This window comes from Pleurodeles waltl, chromosome 5 (assembly GCF_031143425.1).
Source record: "Pleurodeles waltl isolate 20211129_DDA chromosome 5, aPleWal1.hap1.20221129, whole genome shotgun sequence".
NCBI lineage: Eukaryota > Metazoa > Chordata > Amphibia > Caudata > Salamandridae > Pleurodeles > Pleurodeles waltl.
In genome coordinates this window covers 425,984,755-426,009,005 of record NC_090444.1, presented here as the reverse complement: position 1 = coordinate 426,009,005, position 24,251 = coordinate 425,984,755, and the positions used below count along the sequence as shown (strand labels likewise).

Below are 24,251 nucleotides of genomic sequence, written 5' to 3'. Positions count from 1 at the left end.
CTGACTTGTGTTAAGTCTGTTGTGAGTCTGTGAGTGGGTGCATAAGTGTCTGAGTGCATCTGTGAGTGGGTGTGTAAGTGTCTGTGTGGATGTGTCAGTAGCTGTGTGAGTGACTCAGCCACAAAGGAACATCACCTGCCCTTTTATCCAACAAGAGTCCACAGCTTTGCACAAAATATCTACCCAAGTAGAGTTCTTTCTGCCTCCTTGGGTAAATGCCCAATATGTGTTTTACACTACAGCTGTTTAATGGAGCACAAGAAAATGTCACCAGTCAATCAATCAATCAATCAAGAATTTATAGAGCGCACTAATCACCCGTTAGGGTCTCAAGGCAGTGGGGGGGGGAGCTACTGGTCGTAGACCCATGTCTGGAGGCGTTTCCTGAATGTCAAGAGGTCTTGGGTCTGGCGAAGGTTGAGCAGTAGGGAGTTCCAGGTCTTGGCGGCTAGGTGAGAAAAGGATCTTCCTCCGGCGGTGGTGCAGCGGATGCGGGGGATGGAGAAGAGGGCGAGGCTGGCGGAGCGAAGATTGCGGTTGGGGATGTGGAAGGTGAGTCTGTCATTGAGGTAGGCTGGGCTTGTGTCATGGAGGGCCTTGTGTGCGTGGATGAGGAGTTTGAAGGTGATCCTCTTTGATACTGGTAGCCAGTGAAGGTCTCTGAGGTGGGGGGAAATGTGGTCGCGGCGTGGGATGTCCAGAATGAGGCGGGCGAATGCGTTCTGGATTCTTTGCAGCTTTGTTAGGAGTTTGGTTGTTATTCCTGCATATAGGGTGTTTCTGTAGTCCAGTCGGCTGCTGACCAGGGCGTAGGTGACAGTTTTCCTGGTTTCTACGGGAATCCACTTGAAGATTTTGCGGAGCATGCGGAAAGTGTTGTAGCAGGATGAGGAGATGGCATTGACCTGCTGAGTCATGCTGAGTGTGGAGTCCAAGATGAAGCCTAGGTTGCATGCGTGGGTGTTGGGTGAGGGCGCGGTTCCTAGGGAGGTGGGCCACCAGGAGTCATTCCAAGCTGAGGGATTGGTGCCAAAGATGAGGATTTCTGTCTTGTCTGTGTTTAACTTGAGGTGGCTTGATTCCATCCAGCTGGCGATGGTGTGAAGTCCGTTGTGGAGGTTGTTCTTTGCAGTTCTAGGGTCTTTCGTGAGGGAGAGGATGAGCTGAGTGTCGTCTGCATAGGAAACTATGTTGATGTGGTGGGTTTGTGCGATGTTGGCGAGGGGGGCCATGTAAACGTTGAAGAGCGTGGGGCTGAGCGAGGATCCTTGGGGAATGCCACAGATGATTCAGGAGGCTTCTGACAGAACGGTGGGAGGCAGACTCTCTGGGTTCTGCCTGAGAGAAATGACGAGATCCAGACGAGTGCCTTGTCGCGGATTCCAGCGTTGTGGAGGCGTGGGCGGAGAGTGTGATGACATACTGTGTCGAAAGCTGCGGAGAGGTCCAGGAGGATGAGTGCTGCTATTTCTCCTTCGTCGAGCATGGTCCTAATGTTGTCTGTGGCAGCAATGAGTGCAGTCTCGGTGCTGTGGTTTCTGCGGAATCCAGATTGGGAGGTGTAGAGTACCTTGCTGTTTTCCAGGAACCAGGATAGTTGTCTGTTTACGATTTTTTCGATGACCTTGGCTGGGAAGGGGAGGAGGGAGATCAGCCGGTAGTTCTTGGGGTCGTCTGGGTCTGCCTTTGGTTTCTTCAGCAGGACGTTGATTTCTGCGTGCTTCCGTCTTTCTGGGTAGGTGGCTGACTCGAAGGAGCTGTTGATGGTTTTGCAGAGGTGGGGGAGGCGATGATGATGTTTGCCTTATTGAAGACATGGTGTGGGCAGGGGTCTGATGGTGATCCGGAGTGGATGGGGGCCATAGTGGCAGTGTCCTCTATGTTGACGGGGGTCCAGGTGTGGAGGAGGTGGGTGTTGCTTGGAGCGTTGGGTTCTTGGGTGTTTTAGTCAGCTGGTGGATCTGGGGTTTGGGGTCTGGGGTGGGTCTATTGTGGATTTCTTCTATCTTTCAACGGAAGTGGGTTGCCAGTGAACTCCTGTGATGGCGGGGGTTCGTTGGAGCAGGTCCTGGGGGTGGAGAGCTCATTGATGATGCCGAAGAGCTCTTTACTGTTGTGAACGTTGGCATCGATGCAGTTTTTGAAGTGGGTCCTTTTGGTGGTGTGGATCAGTTGGTGATGTTTGCATAGGGCATCCTCGAAAGCGATGTGGTTGGAGTTGGTAGGATCAAGGTGCCAGGTTTTTTCCATTCTGCGACATAGCCGTTTGGATTCCTGTAGTTCTGGGGTGAAACAGCTGGCCTTGATTCTGTGGGAGGTGTTTGTTTTTTTTTTGAGCGGTGCAAGGGTGTTGGTGCAATCTTCTATCCAGCGATGCAGGTTGGTGGTTGGTGGTGGCTGTGTTGGGGGTCTGGGGTCCCAGGGGGTGGGGCCCAGGCGAGAGTGGAGATCAGTTGATCCGTTGATATTTTGCTCCAGTTGCGTCGGGGGGGGTTGTGTGCAGTGGTGGTGAGTGACTGGTTTCTGGTAGGAGAAGTGGATGCAGCGGTGGCCTGTCCAGCTGAGTTCGGTGGTGTGGCTGAAAGAGACGTGGTTGCTGGCTGAGAAGATGGGGTCGAGTGTGTGGCCTGCGGATTGGGTTGGTGAAGTGACGAGTTGCTTGAGGCCGAAGTTGGCGAGGTTGTCGATTAGGTTGGTGGTGCTGATATCGTTGTTATTTTCTAGGTGGAAGTTTAGGTCACCGAGGAGGATGTAGTCTGTTGAAGCGAGGGGTTTGGGAGCTGATAGCGTCGGCGATGTTGTGGCAGAACTGTGGTCTGGGTCCAGGGGGTCTGTTGACCAGTGTTCCTCTGAGTGTGTTGTTGCGGTTGATGTGGATTTTCAAGTGGAGGTGCTCGGCGGAGTTGATGGTGTCGTGGGAGTTGGTGGAGACTCTTATGGTGTTTTTGTGGACTATGGCGATTCCTCCTCCTGGTCTGTTGGTTCGGTCTCTTCTGGTGATTTTGTAGTTTTCTGGTATGGCTAGTATGGCTATATAAACCAGTGACCTTGTTTGCGTTTTGGCAACATGATTGTTCCTGGTGCATCTTTTTCTAGAATCTTGTAATAATATGAATCCTCCTATAGAGATGCCAATGAAACTATAAAAACGTAAATCTCTGCCAAATCAGGGTTCTTCTTCTCATCTATGTGAGGTAAGTGCTTCTTTATTTTGTGGCGATGTCCTCATATTCCTCGGCATCAAGAACGCGCAGCCAAAATCGGCAGCAAACACACTGGGGGACCCTTTGGTAAGCTGTCCATAATCCTGGCAAAATGTGTGAAGACCTTTGCATACAACTGAGGTGGACAGTGTGGGGCCAAGTGGGCGCAGCTTCCAGGTGTTTTACACATTTGCATACTCATAGCAATTTAAAGGGAGAACCATGGACTCTACTCTCACCAGGAGAGGACAAGAAATAACCCATTTGTCACAGTCACATACAGATTGCTCTCAAATAGATCAATGATGCATTCACCTTCTCGTGGCCTCCCTCCCCGGACAAATCTCGGCATGGGGACCCCACCTCCTGGAGTTCCGCCATGTCACATGGGTGCTCTGCAGCATAGGGGATCGCGGGGGGAACCCGAATGCCCCAGCAGTCCCAGCTTGCTCCCCTCCTCCTATGGGAGCCGACATTGCTGTCACAGACAGGGAGCTGCTAAACATGCATAGCTCCTTGTCTGTGAGACCAATCTTTGTGTCTGTTTCCCTGCTCTCATTTGCCACGAGACCCCCCCCATTACTGCTTATGTGGCCCCAGGAAGGTGGTGGAGCCTGGGGGGATTGCAAGGCTCCCAATTACTTTAAAGGTAGCCCAGGGGAGGTGGTGGACCGGGGCACAGAGGGGTTCTTGTGGCCCCCCTATTACAGTTCATTTGGCCCGGTCGGAGGCAAGTCAAAAAACACTTTTTCTATAGAAAGTAGGTCCTAACTATAACTACCTTGTGGCGACTGCCACTAGGTATATATAGACACACACACACAGGCAACTGATTTGCTTGGATTATGTGGATTATGAAAGCAACAAGACATTTTGAACCATGTCGGTTTGTTTATCCTTTGATATCATAGTAAACAAGAAATACTCTTAACTAAGAACGTCGACCCTCGTTGCTGATGTATTGACTGACATAAATTATAATCACATTTCCACTCACTTAATAGTTATGTAACCAAGAGGCACGCTGTTGTGAGGTCTACAAAACACAAAAATGCATTTCATTCTTCTGAAGCCTAGGATGGCAAGCTGAAACACTACTACAGAACGATTCTTCTAAATCAGTAATAAATGTTGTAAGATAAACATGGTAATTTTGAGGTTTTGATAGCTCTTAATTGACAAATACAAATTCTGCAGGTCTGTTTCAGTAAATATTAGGTTCCAGAATCAGATATGCGTTTTTTCAGTCCACATGAATAGAGCGATATCACTTTGATCGAACACTAAAGACAAAAGTTGCTCCACTGGTTTGGAAAGGTGTTCCTGGTGTGAAGACTGCTAGCCTCCATCACTACACGTCCATGGAAGTCCTGCCTTTTCTTTAGAGACAAAATATTGTGTGTGAGTGTTTGTAATGCATCTGAGTTTAAGGCAGATTTGTGACAAATGGTCCTTGTTGAGTAATGCATCTCATTTATTATGTGAGAACCTAAAGGATCAACTTATTCCCACAACAGGGTCTAGGCATTGTCTGACTCTATTACTATACAGTAAGATAAAGGACACGTTTTGCATTTCTGTGAGGTACACCCAAAGCTGTCATGCGACTGGATACTGTAAATCCCCAGAAATATGTGTTCATGTTTGATCCCAGCAGCCTCTTAGACCAATTTCTGGCATTTCAGACCCAACTATCTAAGAGGAAAGGGTAGTGCTCCACAACCTTTGGACCACTCTGCTGGGTGATGGGAACCCTAGCAACCAACTACCCAAAAACCAGGAGCTGTTTCCTCAGCATCCTGAAATCCATGTGATCTGTAAACAAAACGTGGTCTGTGGTCAAATTGGGCTTTTTATTGAGTTTCCATGCATACACATTTTGATGAAGCATGTAGTGACCAACAACATATGAGGCATTTTCATTTCAGTTATGTAACAATAAATGATTATATATCAGCAGGCTTACAGCAGATGAGTACAAAATAATCAGATATAAAAGTGTCTTAACGGATATCCTTGGACGTGTTATCACTTTACCACAGAACATTGCTAAAGTTTCCTCACATTGTCTATTCTATGTCATTTGCTACTCTCCAGCTCCCCCATATTTTTGTCGTTTCTTTAAACAACATCTACTTTCATATACATATCTTTCAGCCAATATACATCAGTCCATGTTTTCTTTCCATTCCTGTGTAGTTGGGATATCTTTTCCTCCCCGTTTACTAGCAATGTCCCCTTAGCCACCGTAAATCCCAGGTCATAGAAAGCTTTTTTGATATTTGGGTGATATATACTCCATGCGCCGGTAGCATATTTTTGCGGCCAGCTCGAATTAAAGTTCACATTTCGCACATGTATTTGATTACCTCTTTCCAGTATTATGTAGTTTTAGAGCATTGCTAAATAATGTGATGAAAGTTAAATGAGTGCCCACAGTCCCTCAGGCATTTGGCACCACTTGCGCTAAGAACTATTTCCATCTGTATTCTCATAAAATTGTCTGTAGGTTTCCCAGTGTGGAAGGGGTATTATTCATTAGTGGCTTATATATCTGGAATATTGCCACCCTATACAGCTTGCTGGTTAGTACTTTATACTCAATAGAGGAGCTCTTTTCAAATCATGTTCAATCTGCAGTTCCACGAACGTTTTCAATGTATTGTGTCCAAACATCCCATATCTTCGTGATGCCTACAATCTCCCTTTCTCGAAAGCCCCCTGTGTCTTTCACGTCCTTTCCCCCATTTATGTATTGGTTTTATGTCTTTTAATATTTTTTTAACATTATTTGTATTGGTTTTTGAAGCAAAAATTACAGAAACAAACAGTACAATCACGCTCAACTTGTGAGGGGTTCAAGGTGGGGGCGAGGTGGAGGAGTGGGCGGGAGAAGGAAAGAATAAGAAGGGGATACACAGTCACATATCCTTGGTGCAGTTGGTGTAATAGCATTGACAAGGCCTAACCCAACCACAATGCGCTCAGATCTAGAAATCCAGCTAAGTGTGCTCAACCCCAGTATGACCATGGACTGAGACTTTATGTGCGGAGGGCAACTGCAACAGGAGAGTAGGTGCGTGTGACAGAGCTTACATGAGCGCTAAACAACCGAAGGTCCCATAATGGACAGTGGTGGTGATTATGGAAGACCAGGGGGCATGGGGCCGTCGCCCAAGGGAGTTCCATCTGCAGAGGACACGGAGGAGTCGCTCTGGTGCATGAAGAATAGGAAGGGCTCCCAAATGTCCTTGGGGCGAGAGCGCACCGCCATCTGTTCCCAAAATATGGATAGTTGTTCCTGGCAGTATGCAACATCCTGTAGCCAGGCAATGACAGTGAGATTGGGTTGTCAGCCCCAGTGTATGGCTACTCTCTGTTTGGCCAGAAGGAGCAGCATGGCAGTGAGTTTTCGATCCGGGGCCGGCATGACTTTGATGTAGCCCAAGAAACTAGGGGAGTGCGCAATAGGGCATGCCCAGTAATTGTATGCATGGTGGAGAATATCCAGAACCGTGCCACACCCAAGCGAGATGTAGGAATGTAGCCTATGGCGAAGTACATCTCATACAACGGGCCTCCACCACGAGTCTCATCTTGAGGAGCTGCTGCATAGTGCGGTATAGGCGATGCAGAAGCTCAAAATGTATCAGCCTGTCTGTAATTCGGTGAAAGGAATTTTGGGCCTGATTTAGAACTCAGTGGACAGGTTACTCCATCACGAGAGTGACGGATATCCCATCTGCCAAAATCTAAATTCAATTATATTCTATAGGATTTAAATTTCAGCAGACAGGACATCTGTCACCATTGTGATGTAGTAACCTGTCCACCTAGTTCCAAATGAGGCCCTTTGTTTGGCCGCAGCAGTAAGACCCTGGGGCATCTGTAATGGTGGGGGGAGGGGGCGGTCGATATCCATATCCCAGACCACACGGTCAATCGGGGTCGTAGTCGGTGCAGTGGACTTCATGGTGTTATAGAAGCAGGTGACAAGCTTACATGGCAAGGTATTGCTGAGTATGTGTTCAAGAGCCTGGAGTGTCAGGGGAGTGGGGAAGGTGTTGGGTAGCGCTCTGCAGGTTGGCTTGAGTTGATGATACAGTAGTTTCTTGAGCGTGGCGGGCATGAGATCATGAAGCCCTCAAACGGAATAAAATGATCCGTTGGATATAAGTCAGAAAAGGTCGTAAGATCCTGCCCACGGACCCTAGCCCTGGCGCTGGTGTTGAGTAGAGGAGGCAGGTGGGGATTACGGCCGATCGGGATGGAGGGTGTGTAAAGACAGGACAGCCTAGCGCACTTCCACATAACATCCCACGTCCAATACAGACACTCCACCTGGTCTCCCCATCCTTTGTGCCCTGTAGGACAGATAGAGAGCCGTGGTTAATGGCCATGGTTCAGCGTGATCAGCCTCTATAGCCACATGGGGCTGAAATGGCATTGAATGCATCAAAAAATGCAGGTACACCTGGGCACACATTGCACAGAGTGGCATATCCGGCAGACCCAGGCAACCCTGGGAGAATGGTAGAGTAAGGAGTTCCTATTTAATACAGTGTTGTTTGTTAGCCCAGGTTAGCACTGCAAGGTTGGAACGTAGATGTTGTAAAAAGTGTGTTGTAAGAGGGAGAGGCACTTTGAGGAAGAGGTATACAAATTTTGGTAAGACCACTGTTTTTGCTATTGCTATCCAGCGGGAGCCTGGACCAGAGGGGTATTCTGTCCTCTAGCCATGAGATGGCATGGCTGTAATTGGCCGTCCAGAGTTGATCTGGGTGATGACTGAGTAAGATTCCCAAGTAACAACCGTCTCAGAGGCACACTTATATGGATAGTCAAGCAGCAACAGCTGTGTGCCATTGGTGAGATGAAACTGGATGGATTTGGACCACTTGGCATGTATGCCTGAAAAACCACTAAAACGGATAATCTCTCTGGTGAGCGAAGCAAGTTTTTCTTGGGACTCATAGACGTAAAGTGTGACATCATCCGCATATATGGATATAACCAGCCCACTGAGTTTTAAACCAAGGTGAAGGTGAGCCGCCAGAGGCTCCATCACTATAGTGAAAAGAATGGGCGACAGTGTGTACCACTGCACATCCCATGAGTAATCAGAAAAGAGTCTGATATCATATTGTTGAGCTTGACGCGGGCAATGGGAAAAGTGTAGAGCAGCTGTATCTGGCCAAGGAAGCAGGCTCTCAGGCCAAAGGCTCACGAGTAGCTGGAAAAGGTATGACCAGTCTAGAAAATCAGATGCCTTAGTGGCGTTTAGAAGGGTGAATACCGCCGTGATCTGGGGGTGCAGGTGGTGCTAGGACAGCGAAAATAACACGTAGAATGTAGGATATGGAGCAACCAGGGATAAATCCAGATTGATCAAGCCTTACCGTCTTGAGTAGTAACTGGAGAAGGCAGTTCACCAGAATTTAGCAAAGATTTAGTATCCACGTTGATCATGAGCAGCAGGCCTTAGGAGGACCAGAGGGATGCAGGTTTGTCAGGTTTAAGAAGCATAACTATAACAGCCTCTCTAAGAGACAGGGGAGGGAACCCTTGTTGAGGGATTCCTCGAACATCAACAGGATGTGAGGAGCAAAAGGAGATGCAAATTCTTTATAAAAGGCAGGAGTGAGGCTGTCAATGCCTTGTCACCTGGAAGGTTATGGATATCATGTATGAGCTCTTCTGATGTAATGGGTGAGTCAGGATAGGCAGGAAAGGTGGCATCTCGTAGTGCATGAGGATGGAGTCACCAAGTAAAAGAACGAGGGGGCGAGTGAGGGATTAGCAGTTCTAACAGAACGGGAGTATGATTGGAATATGAGCGGGGTGGTGCGTTACCTTAATCACTCAAGTTTGCATGTCCCGGGAGATTAATCAGTAATCTATCCTGGACCATGCCTTGTAGAAAGCTGTGATGCATGTGCCCTCCATGTGCGTATTGTGTGTGTGCCGCAGATGTCTTGTTAAGTAATTGTCCTGGATGATGGTGTTGAGTGCCAGCAACTGCACCTGTGTGGGGATATCTAGATGACCCTGATCTGTCCAGCTGATCATTTATAGTCACGTTAAAGTCACCTCGCCATAAAATAGCTCCTGGTCCAAGGTTAGTTATTAGTCACCACATCTCCAAGAAGAACTCAGGGTCATCAGAGTTAGGGCCATAGATAGCGGCCAGAATAACAGGTTGCTTACGGAGATAGCCAGCGAGCAGGACATAGCGGCCAGCCATGTCACAAAGTGTGCGTGTTAGTTGCCACTGTAAGCCCATGCGAAGTAGTATTGTGACCCGAGCACCATTATGAGCTCAGTCCGGGTGCAGATGGATGTGTCAGGTGTAGTTCTTGAAGGAAGCAAATGTCTATGCTGTGTCTATCGAGGTATGCATGTGCCAAGGTGCCTTCCTGTGGTCATTGAGCCCGCAGATATTCCATGTGAGGCAGGTGGTAGTGGTCATGGAAGCCTAGGGAAGAGGTGCAGGTGGACTACAGTTAGGTGTGGTGAGGGAGCCTGCATGCAGTGGGGTAGGAATGAAGAGAGCAACTGTATTGGGGACCTGTGAGGAATGAAGAGCAACAATAACAAATAGCAGCAATTGCCAACAACCCAGATCCACCCACCTCCCACTCCAACCCAAGAACGAGGTTGAGTAACTTGACCACTCCCTCCCCCCAAAAAAAACTCACAAGATTTGCTAAAACAAGAGACTGGGAAGCATCCCTGGAGGCAGAGTAGGGCCAGGAGAATGACCTGGCCGGTACTGGCAGGGTGGACGAATGGGCACCAGGTGCCCGAGGGTTGGTCAGCGGGCTTGATAGGACTGACATTGAACATTAAGAAAGCAGCTGCCCTGCAGGAAGGAACAAGCAAAATCCATAGTCAGAAGGAGAGTTAGTCAAGGAGTTTTTGCAACCCTGCTGATCTTAGAAGGGCCAAGGGTGTAGTTCCCCAAGGTAGCGCCAGGAGGTGACCCTCTGTCAGTCATTGCTGCTGAGGGGTATTTCCACCGGGTCCGGTGGCTAGCCCCCCGGCGTCAACCTTTTTGCTTTGATGTGCTTGGCAAATTTCAGAGCGAATTTGGCGTCAGTAAAGAAGTTAGGTTTTCTCTTGTGTGGGATACACAGTTTCGCAGGGTACAGGAGGGTGTAGGAGATGTCTGCTTTTTGAAGGAGTTTTTTAGCTGCCAAAAATTCCCATCTGGCTGCCTTTACAGACTGGGTAAAGTCTGGGCAGAACAATATGACATTTCCTTGGTGGTTGATTGTTCGGCTGTCATGGGCAAGCCGCCGTAAGGAGTCCCTGTCCTTGTAGTTTAACAATTGTGAGAGATGGTACGAGCAGAAGAGCCAGGAGGGGGGCCGCGAACCCAGTGAATGGTGTGCCTGTTTGACAATGAAAACAGGAGAAGGGCTTTGCCAAAGCTGTCGCAGAGCAGGAACATGACATTCTCCTCCATTGTATTGATGGTTGTAGATTCGCGGACTCCAGTGACTCTGAGGTTGTTACACCATGACCTCGCTTCCAAATCTTTATTTTTGGCTTTGATGAGATTGAGGATCTTGTCCATGCGCAGAAGGTGTTCCCTGAAATCGGCTTGGACGTCATGAGCATCTGAAGCTCGGTATTTTAGATGGTTCAAATTTGTGTTTATCCACTTGTTGCTTCTTGTGGTCCAGACAGGGGGCCGAGAGAGTGTCCAGCTTTCTGTCTATGGATTGGAGACTGGTGTTCATCTCAACCAGGAGGTGCCTGAGGTCAGCATCTGACTGCATGTCACCCCTCAGCCCCTAGAAGAGGTGTCCTGGTCTGTTTGGCGAGTGTTGCACGTGCTCTCGAAGGTATGTTTCTAGGAATGTTTCTATTGACACACGCCATTTTTACCCAGTGTGCCAACAGGGGAGAAGGTTGGCTCCCGGGTGACAATCCAGGTGGAGGTCAAAAAGGAGATATACCTCCCGCGCAAAGTGAGATGTATGGAGGTGAGGAAGGTATAGTAGGACTACAGTGCCAGACCAAGGAATCGTCTCAAATCCTGCTACACTACGGATGGTCACCTCCACGGGGGCCCTAGTAGGTCCAGGGTCCCAGGAGCTCCACATGGGACAGGTGATGTTCGTGTGATGGCGAAATCCCAGCTGGTGATCTCGCAAGTGTGCAACATTACAGTCCAGGGTAGCCTCCACCTTCAGTCTTGCCAGCTGGTGAGTCTTTAGATTAGGGCAGAGGAGTGTCAATTAAACTGTCCTCCATCCCTCCCCCCATGGATCCCGCCTCTCCAAGATGTGAACGTATCTCGCGGGGCACGAGCAAGCCCGAGAGGCAACAGATGGAGCAGTAGGAGAGGGGAGTTGGGGGAAGTTTTCCAGTTGCCCTGGCGAGGTCAGGGAGCAGCCTCCACGGAACTAGGTGGGGCGAATCTAAAGGGGCCCTGATCAAGGTACAGTGCTGAGAAGTACCAATGCGGGCCTCACAAGGCCCACATTGCCGGCCCAAAGTCAGGGCAGCACCAGGAGTATTAATTAGCGACACGCAAGCCCCAGTGGACGAGACAGGGCCAGTACCATGCACCTACCGCCAGCAGGAGCATCCAGGCCACAGGAAAAGCTGGGCTGTGTAGACGCTGTAGTCCAATGCAGGGCCCGGGGCACGCTTAGCCCGATAGCAGCACCAGGCCCGATGGCTGCACCCCTCGTTGCCTCTGCCGGATCCGCCCCAGGCACAGAATTCAGGTGAGACGGGAGGAGGCCTGAGCCCCCGCTGCTGTGGCTATCCCTTCCGGCACCCAGCCGGAGGATGCCCAAGTAGGATCACTCTCCGCAGGCTGCTCTAGCACTTGAGAGACCCGGGCTACACTAGGCCCTGAGGCAGCCCGAACAACCGTGACACCAGCAGTCCATTGGTGCATCGTACTTCCAGGCCATCGCTAATTGTTTTTTATATAGTACAAAAGCTAGGTCGATTCATTTATGTAGATACTTGCCCCATTAGCCTTTGGACTGAGGCCCATCAAACTTGATTCTGATGAGCCCAGAACCTTGTTTTCGACTAGGGAGGAGGTGATTACTGCGGCCTACCCCAGACCTGTTGTTTCACTGAGCATTCCCACATCATGTGGATGAAACCTGTATCGGGTATTCTGCACCTAGGACACTCGGGGATGCTCCTGGGAGCATGTGTTGTATACACTGTGGTGTGAGATATATCTGATGTAGGTAATTAAACTGAGTGTAGTGGAACCGTGGGTTACGTGAGACCTCCTTCATGTGCTGAAGGACACGGGCTCACTGTGTATCAGTGAAGTGTATTTGGAGAGCCACCACCCAGCACTCTCTAGCTCTGGTATGCATTTTGTAGTAATGGGGCTGGAGTGTGGTATATAGGGCTGTTATAGGTTTCTGTGTGCCTCCGTGCAATACTATTGTGTATAGCAAAGGTGATGTGAGTGGTTCATATCGTCCCAGCCCCCATTGCACGGTAACTCTCTGTTGTGGGGCATTATCAGTCAGAAAGTTTCCAGGTGCTATATCATAAGAATCTACAGCCTTCTGGAAGGTCCTTAGTTTGCCCTCCGTGTAGAGATCACCTGCTATTTCCATTCCTGCCTCTTTCCAGCACGCAACATTGTGATGCTGACTAACCTCTTGTACTGCTACCATGTGCCAAATGGGGATAAGTGGTGAATATGGGGAATTCAGTCTCTTTTGGCGTTCTATTCTCATTTGGTGAGTCTCATGTGATGGGTGTACCTGTAGGTTTGATAGCCAGGTGTATAACATGTGTGTCCCATTGAGAAGACATTGGATGTTTAATCATTCAGTGCAGGGAGCTGTCCCCAACCAGACTAGCAGCCCCTGCAGTTGGGCTGCACTGTAATATAACTCCTAATTAGGGACACCCAGGCCCCCCCCTTGAGACGCAGCTGCTGCATTTTTCAGAATCCCATTTGTTTCCTACCCTTGCACCATATCAGCTCCGACAGGAGCCTGTGTAGGTCTTCGAAAAAGCAAGCAGGGAGTACGAGTGTCAGTGGCAGTATCACCATCTTGGAGATTGCTACACTGCCCAGAGAGAACAGTGGGAGTACTTCTAAAATGGGTGGGACCAGTGGATCGAGCCCATTGCCTTATATATATTTCCCTCTACTAGATCTCTATGCGCATGAGAGATTGGTATGCCCAGGTACTTGAACATGTAATTCCACCACTCAAGCCTGGATTTTGGTAGGGCTCCTCTATTATGTTCCGTGACCGGATATAGTGGGAACAGGCAGGACTTAGTTCAGTTCACTCTAAGGCCAGACGAGGTCCTGAATTCGTCCAGGGTATCCATCAGGACTGTGACATTAGTGCTAGCTTCATGCAAGTAAATGAGGGCATCATCTGCTTATATGGAGACTATGTAGTACTGTCCACCAGCTACTACTCCCAACCGAGGTGCCTGCAAGCGTAACAGACCAGTGGCTCTATGGCTAGAGCAAATATCAACAGGGACAATTGGCATCCATACCTGGTACCCCCTTGTATGTCAAAAAGATCAGACATCATCTGTCCCGACTTAACACTTGCCACTAAGCGCTTATTTAGTGTGTGTATCTAAGATACCCCAGGCCTATGCCTATCTTCTCCAGTTTCGCCAGTAGGTAATTCCAGTTCAGGGTATGGAATGCTTTTTCTATATCAAGTCATACCGCCACTTGTTCGCCTGTGTCCCCTGTATCAGCTCTCATCAGTCTAGTAGCCAGCAGACACTGAGGAAGGTGTTGTGTTCTGGTATGAACCCATTTTCCTTGGTATGTACTAGTCTGTTAACTATGGGGAGAGGTCTATTGGCTAACACATTCCTCAATATCTTCTAATTGAGGTTCAAGATTGACAGTCTCCTGTAGTAGTGAACATCCAATGGGTCTAAGCCTAGTTTGAGGAACAGCACTTTCAACGCCTCCCGCAGGGAGTCTGGTGGCTGTACTTTCTCCTTCATTTCATTATAGACTTACAGTAACTTCAGGGAAAGTGAGGCACTAAAGGTGGCCTAGTATTCTGTAGGGAGGCCATCAAGTGCATGGGTCTTATTTCAGGCTATATGGATCGCCTCAATTTGTAGGGGGTCTGTTTAGTTCTGCTCTTTTGATCGAGCTTAGATGGGGAAGGGGATCCTATGTAGGTATTCCCGTAATCTATCAATGTCTGGACAGTCAACCTCCACATACAGGGAGTGACAGTAATCCACAAAGACTGTTAATGTCCATGTGCATGTTGGGTAGCGTGTCATCATCTATTTTAATCGCCTCTATCGGTGGGCACGTCTTGTTGCTGCGCACCAGCCATGCCAGTAATTTACCCATACATTCACTCTCGCCATGTAACTGGGCAAGACATTGGTCATAGTTAAGGCTCCCCAAGTGCACTTCCAGGTCTCTACGTTCTTTCCTTATTTGTTGTAACTGGTCTACCTTTTCGAGTCTGTATTGGTGTCTCGGACTTGTGTTGCCTCAAAGTCCGTTCTGTAGCAGTTTTCTATGTATTGTATGATGAAACACCCATGTGGTGGCAGTGCAATACCCCTGCATGACCACTTTATGCGCATCCTACTCTGTTGCCCTGGGCGGGGCAGATCCTGCATTTAGTTCAAAGTATTAGGTAATGTGTATTGCCAGGGATTCTTGGAATGGTGTGTTCTGGAGTGCCTCAATCTGGATATCCAGGTCGGTATGCTGGGGCGGAATCTCCCTCATCATATCGTCATTTGTAGTGGGCTATGATCAGATTGGGTGCATGCCAGATATTCTATCCTCAGCGTTTGCATGCTTAATGATTCACTACAAAGGAAAAGATCTAGCCCACTGAGAATGTCAGGTAGCAGGGAGTAAAAGAAGCACTCCCTACTAGCAGGTTGCTGCAAGCACCATATATTGTGTACTCTCCTACTGTCCATCCATAGCTGACAATATAGTGTTTCCTCCACAACAGGCGACGCCATCCAGCAGAGACACATAGGGGGTCATTCCGACCCTGGTGGTAAAATCCGCCAGGGCCGGGGACCGCGGATGCACCGCCAACAGGCTGGCGGTGCATCCCTGGGCATTCTGACCGCGGCGGTACAGCCGCGGTCAGAAACGAGAAACCGGCGGTGTACCGCCAGTGTCCCGCTGCCCTGGGGAATCCTCCACGGCGGCGCAGCTTGCTGCGCCGCCATGGGGATTCCGACCCCCTTACCGCCATCCTGTTCCTGGCGGTTTTGGCCGCCAAGAACAGGATGGCGGTAAGGGGTGTCGTGGGGACCCTGGGGGCCCCTGCAGTGGCCATGCCAATGGCATGGGCACTGCAGGGGCCCCCGTAACAGGGCCCCACCAAGATTTTCAGTGTCTGCCATGCAGACACTGAAAATCGCGACGGGTGCAACTGCACCCGTCGCACCCTTTCCACTCCGCCGGCTCCATTCGGAGGCGGCATCCTCGTGGAAGGGGGTTTCCCGCTGGGCGGGCGGGCGGCCTTCTGGCGGTCGCCCGCCCGCCCAGCGGGAAACTCAGAATAACCGCGGCGGTCTTCTGACCGCGCAGCGGTATTCTGGCGGCTCCCGCCGGCCCTGCGGTTACCGCGGCCGGCGGGAGTCAGAATGACCCCCATAGTGGTCACTAGTAATGTTGGGGAAGCAGTTAAAGTCTCCACCCCATATGCCTGGAGTGTGTGTGTCTCGGAAGTGAGTGGGGGTTAGTAGGTCCAGGAACGCTGAACTGTTTACATTAGGGGCATAAATAGCTAACATAAGAGAAGCCCCACCCATGTGGCCCTCCACCCCTGCATACCTGCCCTTTGTGCCTCCTCTGTGTGTGTCCAGTATAAAGAAACCTCCATGCAATCCAGATCAGAACTCTTTTTGCATATGCCCATTTCATAGTACCATAAACCTGTCCTCTCCATTTTACATGGACTTTTGGTAGTTCAACCTGTGTTAAGTGTGCCTCTTGTGAAAAAGCTATATGTGTGTGTTTAAGGTAAGTGTCTACACTGTATCGCTTAGTGGGAGTGGCAATACCCCTTACATTCCAGCTCTGCAGGTCATATTGTGGTGTCATGGAGATCATGGGAGTGCCCATTGTATGTGTGTACTGATATCAGTGTGTCATATTCCACATTCTATCCTTCCTATAGCCCTGGAGTATAGGTCCCCCCAAGTGTCTTCCTTATGTTCGTATGCACGTGATGGTGTTGGCGGGCAACTTTGTATAGACGTTTCCAACTGTGCTGCAACAATGTAATCAACATTTTCAACCCCCCTTCCTCTCCGGGATTCCATTAGGCACCCGGCTATACCAATACAATATCCGCTGTATAAAGTTGAAAAGTATGATATGCTTTAGTACGGTGAAAAAGGGTGGGTGACACACCCTACGGTATGTCCCACGGTCCTTTAGACCCTCAGTAACAAGCTTGGTACTGAGCCCTCACTACCGCCCTCCGTGCCCCCCAACCACCGTGTGAGCAACCCACACACTTCATCAACTCACAATCAAGGAGATGTTCAACTCATCATATCAAGTCATCTGCTAGTCTAGGTATCAGCTCCATGCCTCAATGGTTTTCCCCAGCTGAGGCAGCAGTATTGTTCGATCCAGAGTCTGAGGCGTGATCTGGTTGTAAGGAGCAAATGAGTATTTGCTGTGGTGCAGCACCTCTGCCACTACCTGTGCTTGCTCCCTGGCTGCTTGTTCATTTGTGGGTCAATTATGCATCCACCTTAGTCTCCTGTGTCTTGGGGTCAACTATTCCCCACTGCACGGCTCAATGGTTGGTGATGCTGCCATACCCTGGCTGTGTAACCAGGTCCACACATCTTCAGGATTCAGGAAAACATGTATTGAATCGCAATCTATCACCCTAAATTTAGCTGAATACAGAAAAGCATATTTCAAGCCTATACTACGCAGGTGTTGCTTGACCCCTGCGTATGAGTTGCAAAGGCGATGCATCTCTGTGGTGAAATCCAGTATAAGGCTATAGTATGATCCTCGATTTGCTAGGGGCCTTTAGTCCGGAACAGTTGTAGGATCATGTCCCTGTCCCTATAATTAAGCAGTCTCGCCAAAACAGGTCTCGGCTGGGCCTCTGGCGGCCAAGGCCTCCCTGGTAGGTGGTGTGCTCTTTCTACTGAGAAAAATGTAAGCACCTTACCAGCCAGCACTGTGGACATTACCATGTGTTCAAGGAAGAATTCCATGCTGGGGCCCTCAGAGCACTCTAGAAAGCCCGGGAAGCTTCTGCAGGTAGTGGGTTAAGATCAGTTGTGTTTGTGGCTATCTTGTGTTTAATTCCTACTTTGGTGTTGTGTACAGCCACCACTATATCTTTAAGGGTAGTGTCAAGGTTTTCTTTCACTGCTGCCACCTCTTGTTGAGGATTTTCCTGGTAGTCTTGGGCAACTGTTTTTGGCTGGAATACAATTTTTTCCAGCCTGTTGTACTGTTGCCACTTCCCCCTTTGCCTTTCACCATTTTCAAAGTTTGTCTCACTTATTTGAATTGCTGCCAGCTTATTACTGACTGATCGTTGTACTGTTCTTGTCAGGATTAAGCTGCTTTTTCCAATTACTTATCGCTCAGGTTCCAAGACGCTAACACTCTCTCCACCTAAAGATGATGGTAGGTTTTCCTCTTTCTTCGTCATGCAAGGTATTTTTCTCCCTCTTCTGTGTTGTTGCTCTGTCTATGTGCTATACTTTCTGTTCTCAAATTATAATTTTTGAAGGTTGACTCGCCGGGGGACAAGCGAGGGGACTGGTACCTATCTCTTTCTTAGTGCAGCATTTTGTCTTTCCTGGTGCAGCTCACAGAAGCACAGCTCGTTCTATGAAAAATGTCTGTTAGCCATGCTGGCTCTTTTTAAATATGATTGTGTGGATAGCTGCCGATGCGCTGCAAAATTGGGCTCTTGACGTCAGTGTAGGGATTAAGAGCCCCCTAGTTAGTTGGCATGGGGCGCATAGGCTGCCACACCCTTGTGGAACCTGACATATATGTGTCAACTAGGTTCCACCAGGAAGACCATACCAGGGACAGTCTTGTTTCTGGCAAGTTATGTTGTCTTCCAAGAGCATCCTTCAGTCTCTATAAATACTTCAGATGCTGCTTCTAGAGTAAGTCTCTTGTCAAACAGATGGAAAACTTCTTAGGCGCAAGCAACATTTTGTAACCACTTTTCAACCCAAAATTTACTGTAGCAACCCTACAAACTTGTATTTATCAATATTTTTTTCGTATACTGGAAAAGGTGCATTGTTTTCATGCACACATTCACAAGATTGGATATTATTTGCATTTCTGATTTTAAGTGTCTGTGTTCCAAAATATGTACTTGGAAGTTTTTTTCCGAATGGAGCAGACACAATTCCCACAGCATTTTGAATTCTCCAAGGAATGAAGCAGAATGTGCTGCAAGTCCCATTTCCCTATGCCAGTTATATTTATGTAGAGCTGGCGTAGGGAAATGCAGAGTGGCGACAGGGGATAGAAATGTCCAATGCCAGCATAGCAGGGACCGTGAGCCTAACTGGACGTGTAACATGTCTAATTGTGTACATAATTACAGTTCTTCCTCTAAACTAGTAGTAGAAATGTCAATCAGTGCAAGAGCATGTGTAGTTGCTGTAAGGACTTACATGTCAGTACCATCCCATGGTTGATGTGGGTGACCGAATGGGATCCTGTTGACATTAACAGGGCCCTGTCACTATATACATGTGCGTCCTAGGGACCAATGCATATTAGACCAGCAGATGTGTCCACTGCTCAAATATGCAAGGAGGGCTGGCCCAAGAGCTGCACTTGTAGTCTGCTCCTCCTTCTGGTCACGGAGCCTGGTTGTGATAGCCTTTTTTCTGGAGGCCCATAATTGTTTATTTTCTATTGGTTTCTAGAAACCTAATCATAGTAAGTACTCCCTTAGATACGTGGCGAAGCCGATGTTGTCCAAATTAATATTTACTTTGTTGGAAATGGCCCTTTTTGCAGGGTTATCCCCAAACTTTTTGCCTTCTTCCTTCTATTTTTTCAGGTCTGTTTTTGCTGGTTTATTGTCTAGGCGCACTTTACCACTGCTAAAACAGTGCTACAGTGCATATGCTCTCTGTGTAAATTGTACTGTTGATTGGTTTATCCATGATTGGCATATTTGATTTACTGGTAAGCCCCTAGTAAAGTGCCCTAGAGGTGCCCAGGGCCTGTAAATCAAATGCTACTAATGGGCCTTCAGCACTGGTTGTGCCACCCACATTAGTAGCCCTGCAAACATGGCTCAGACCTGCCACTGTAGTGTCTGTGTGTGCAGTTTTAAACTGCCAATTTGACTTGGCAAGTGTACCCACTTGCCATGCCTAATCCTTCCCTTTTACTACATGTCAGGCACCCCTAAGGTAGGCCCTAGGTAGTCCCAGGGGCAGAGTGCAGTGTATGTTTAAGGTAGGACATATATTAGTGTGTTTTATATGTTCTAACAGTGGAATTTGCCTATCTCTCTCATAGGTTTACTTTGGGGGCTGCTTGTAAATATCCTTAAAGCGCAAATTCCCTTTGAGAGCAGATAAAAATATGGAGTTTAGGGTCTCTGAACTCACAATTTAAAAATACATCTTCTAGTGAAGTTGGTTTTTAAATTGTCTGTTTGAAAAAGGCACTTTTAGAAAGTAGGCATTTTCTTGCTTAAACCATTCTAAGACTGCCTGTTTGTGGATTGTCTGTCTGGATCAATTTGACAGTGGGGCTGTTTTGCACCTCGCTAGATAGTGACACTAAAGGGGGTGGGGTATAGCCTTTATATCCTGATGAGCCATCTGAGCTAGAAGGGAGGAAGGAGTGGTCGTTCACACCTGAAAGGACTGTGCCTGCCCTCACACAGTGCAGTCTCTCAACACCTGGTGTGCGTCTGGGGCCTGTCCTGGACAAGGAAGGATCTTGCAAACACTTGAGACTTTGCTTTGAAGTTTGCCAACTTCAAAGGCAGAACAGGGTATAAGAAGAAGACCCCAAACCCCAGACTTTTAGAATATTTCTGAAATCAAGAGGAACCTCTGCCAATGAGAAGAGCTGAAGAGCTGGAGGAGGAGTACTGTCCCTTTGCTGTGCTGCTTTGCTGGACTGGCCTGAAGTTGCTGCTTCTGCCTGAAAAGAGTGCAAAGGGTGAACTTTGCTGTCTGTCCTGCTTGAGAAAGTTCTCCAAGGGCTTGGAGTAGAGCTTGCCGTCTGTTGGAAGTCTCAGGGACACCAAAGACTTCAGTTTCCTCGACCTGCAGCACTGGGAACTGTGTGTTTTGTGCTGCTTCAGAGGAGAAACCACTGCGACGCCGCCAACGACGCCGCTGGCCTGCACCGTGACCTGCCAACGACGCACGGAGTCGCATTGCCCCGCTTCACACCGCGACCCTGGTCTCATCGGCGCAGTCGTAGGACGACTTCACTGAGCCGCTGCTCGCACCACGATCTGTGGGCCCTGCACTCCGGCACTGCCTGCTCACACCGCAGCCTGGGCATCCCTGAGGACGATGCTCCTGTTGACACCGGCGCCGCTGCCTGCACCGTGGCCTGTGGACACCCCTCGTGAGGAGCATGAAGCACCGTCCCATCCCGCACCACAGCCCCGGTCCACCGATGCCAGCACCATCGACACCAGTGTCGTCACCAGGCAAACCTGCCTGCACCGTGGCCTGTGGACTCTGCTTGTGAGGGTCATGAAGCACCGTCCCGCACCGCTGGCTTGGGCCTACTGACGACAGCACTTCCGCAACAAAGACACTGCTTCCTGCACCGTGACCTGTGGACACTGCACGTTGCACTGCCCTGCTTCCCACGCAACCCTTTTCTTACCGACGTCGCTGGACGCTGTCACTGAGCTGCTGCCTGCACCGTGACCTGTAGGCACCGCACGTCGAATCGTCCCACTTCGCACCGTAGCCCTGATGCCATCACACCGGTGCACCTGACTTCATCAGCCCGGAGTTCGATCCGCAACGCAGGTGAACTTCAAGGGCCCGATGACTCCCGCTCCGACTCCGGAACCGACACCGCAACACCGCGACATCAGCGACGCCGCTCTCCGGAGCTCACCGTGAGGATCACGACGCCCTGCAAATCCAAGGTACTGTTTGTGGGTCTTCCTGACACCGTAGCTGGCCCGCAACGCATCGGCCGGCCTGAACTGTTGGTTTTGTTGATCACGACGCCGTGATAGCCCCAGGTGGAGCTATCGACTTCAAGGAACTGTATTTTTAAGTTAAACCTTACAAAATTCATATCTTTAGCACTGTATGTTGGATTTTTATCGCTTTGGTCTTGTTTTACATAGATAAATATTGACTATTTTTCTAAAACTGGTGTGGTGTCCTTTTATATTGTTTTCACTGTGTGTTATGTGCAAATGCTTTACACATTGCTTCTGAGATAAGCCTCACTGCTCATGCCAAGCTACCAAGGGGGTGAGCAGGTATCTCCCTTATCCTGACTAGAGTGAGGGTCCCTACTTGGACAGGGTGCAAACCGACTGCTAAATAGAGACCCCATTTCTAACAAACTTCATATGACAAATGTCACCGTATAATGCCCTAGAAGCTTTGGCATCAGTGTCTGGAGTCCTTTTTTTGCTAAGTCTATGTGGCCTGGTTCGTTTGCACACATGCAGTTGCCTCTGATTTCCCACAGTTATTGTTCGAAGCACTAGTGAGCGTGGTCGTGGTCACATTTACTTGGATGTTTCTCACAGGTACGTTTTTATAGTGTGAATCGACTAAACATGGCGACTTAGCCTATAAAATCGGCAGTTACATTTGCAGCTATGGTGACCATGAGAGTTAAGAAATGAAATTTGATCTAATAGCCTGTTGTAAGAAGAGAATCCTTGCTAGTCACACATGGGTAGGTGGGGTTGAAGGCATCTAATTTTTTGGGGAGTGGTTAGAAAGCATACTTTCTGTTTTACTGCTTGCTTTTTCCTCTCCGACTCGCCCTGCGGTGCCTCAGTTGGCTGACAGATGAATCATTATTCCCCTTTCCTTTCGGCTATCAGGCAGTTGGCTAACAGCCAGCTAAAAAAGGCACAGAAACAAGTGGATTCCATGCCAGCAGTTTAGCTCATAAATGAACTCAGAGCACAGCTGCATCTACCAATTGCTTATGTTCCCTTGTTTAACATTAATCCTGTTTCCTTTTTTCCAGCGACACGGAGCCTTCGTGTGGACAGAGATAAAACCGTCGAGTGGGCCGACAGGTCCCAGGGGAAGCAAAGTATTCCTGAGTGCGCTGGGGTCATGCTCACACCAACAGCCAAACAGAGGGAAAGGAAGCCGCGTGGAAAACAGCATGACCTCACCCCCTGGCTGCCTGCAGCATTCCCAGCAGATGTTTGACTCCGACGCCCACTTATCAAAAACAGACCTCAGGGAAGCGGCCAAGGCCTATCCCAGGATTCCTGCGACAGGACAGCGCGGTTCAAGCATTTCCCAGGCTGAGGAAGTGGGCGGAATGTGTCCCACGGAGCCTGGAGTGAAGGTGGACGTGGAGGCGGGTCAGCCTAGACCATGGTCCCCCGATGAAGCGCGTGGAAGTCGCCTTTTTACTTCGGTTGCCAGATTGCCGCCGCTGCCTCCGGCTACCTCAACCTGCATAGAGCCTTCTCCAGGCGCCACAAAAACCGACACTTGTTCACTTCTTGACAGCAATGGCCAACAGCACCTGGCCCAACTGAGTTGTGAGAAAAGAACACCGCACCCCCTCGATGATAAAGAGGCTGCACAGTGCTGTGATGTCTAAAATAAGAACAATATACTTTTCAATTAAGAAACGTAGTTTGTTCACATGATTCTTTGGTATTTCGACACGAAGTATTTGTGCATTTTCTGTATGGGGGCTCGGCGTCTTCTCGTTATCATTTGCACTCTTACATATTTAAAACATTGCCACGCACTGTATTAGTAAAGGTCAGTGTTTATTTGAATACACAGAATATAAAAGACGGTGCCTACTTTATTTCAGCACCCTAGGAAGATTTCCGCTGTATGAATGTATTTGGTTGCTCACTTTGCCTTTGATCAAAATAATTAAGGTGATAGAAAACATGTTTGAGTCATATGCCTTTTGTTATTTCTTGTGACGATTCTGATTCATCGGATGACTCCTCAAAAGATTATAACGCATGTAGAGGGATATTTTCCTGCATGCAACAATAGGGAAAGTGAACATTAATAAATTAATAAATATTTTAAAAAATATATTTAAAAAATCATTGTGTGTTTTCATTGTGAGAAAATAGTTGATCTAATATTGTTTGGAAATGAATCAAGGATCTGGTTCACAAAATTGTTTATGAAAGTCGGAACTTGACTTTCTTTTAAATTAGTTTCATTCTGTTTTACCCAATTTTCCATGAGTACTCCTACCGCATTTTACGCACTCGTGTGTTGTTAATCATGTAGCTCCATGGGTAATTATAGCGGGCTGTGCATTAGCACATGAATATTGTCTAAATAATTGTGAATTATGTTCCCTTTGTCTTACACACCAATGAAGCATGGGTGTGTTCCTTTCCGTTTCCACCCTCGAAAGCAATATTAGTCGTGCATTCCTCACGGGTAGTTTTCATGAACTTGGATTTAACAGCTAGGGAAAGGGCAATGTGTGAAAACTACATAAAATACAGAGTGCTCAAGGAGCCCTGCTTGTTTTGTGTTCCTGCCTCGTCATGCCTCCTAAAACCAGGTGTGAAAAGGGAAGTGCAGGGGGAACCAAAGTTTAAAAAGTATAGTGAATCCGGTCCTTAGCGATCAGACTGGTCACAAAGGACACAGGGAAACCCAGTGGCGTCCCGTCCTTTAGGGCGGAGAGGCCACGCCCCCCACCTTTTGCCCCTCATGAAGAGTGTCTGTCAGGCTGAACAAAGGCTAGCCTGACAGACACTCTTCATTTTCAACTCACAGAGCCAGGAGTGGGCCATGCGCAATTTGCGCAGACTCCTGGCTGCCGGAGCTGAACTTTGCTGGGCTGAGGAGGTCACAGCTCCT

The 24,251-nt window shown here is 48.6% G+C and overlaps 1 protein-coding gene across 1 annotated transcript in view; it reads left to right on the top strand.

The window, feature by feature from the left end:
• Positions 1-23,439, top strand: part of CIMIP6 (ciliary microtubule inner protein 6) — a 179,133-nt gene extending 155,694 nt beyond the window's left edge. The window contains exon 5 of the mRNA XM_069234192.1: positions 22,411-23,439. Coding sequence (XP_069090293.1) covers positions 22,411-23,004 — 594 coding nt within the window. The 3' untranslated portion in view covers positions 23,005-23,439. The remainder of the gene's footprint in view (positions 1-22,410) is intronic.
• The last annotated feature ends 812 nt before the right edge of the window (positions 23,440-24,251 follow it).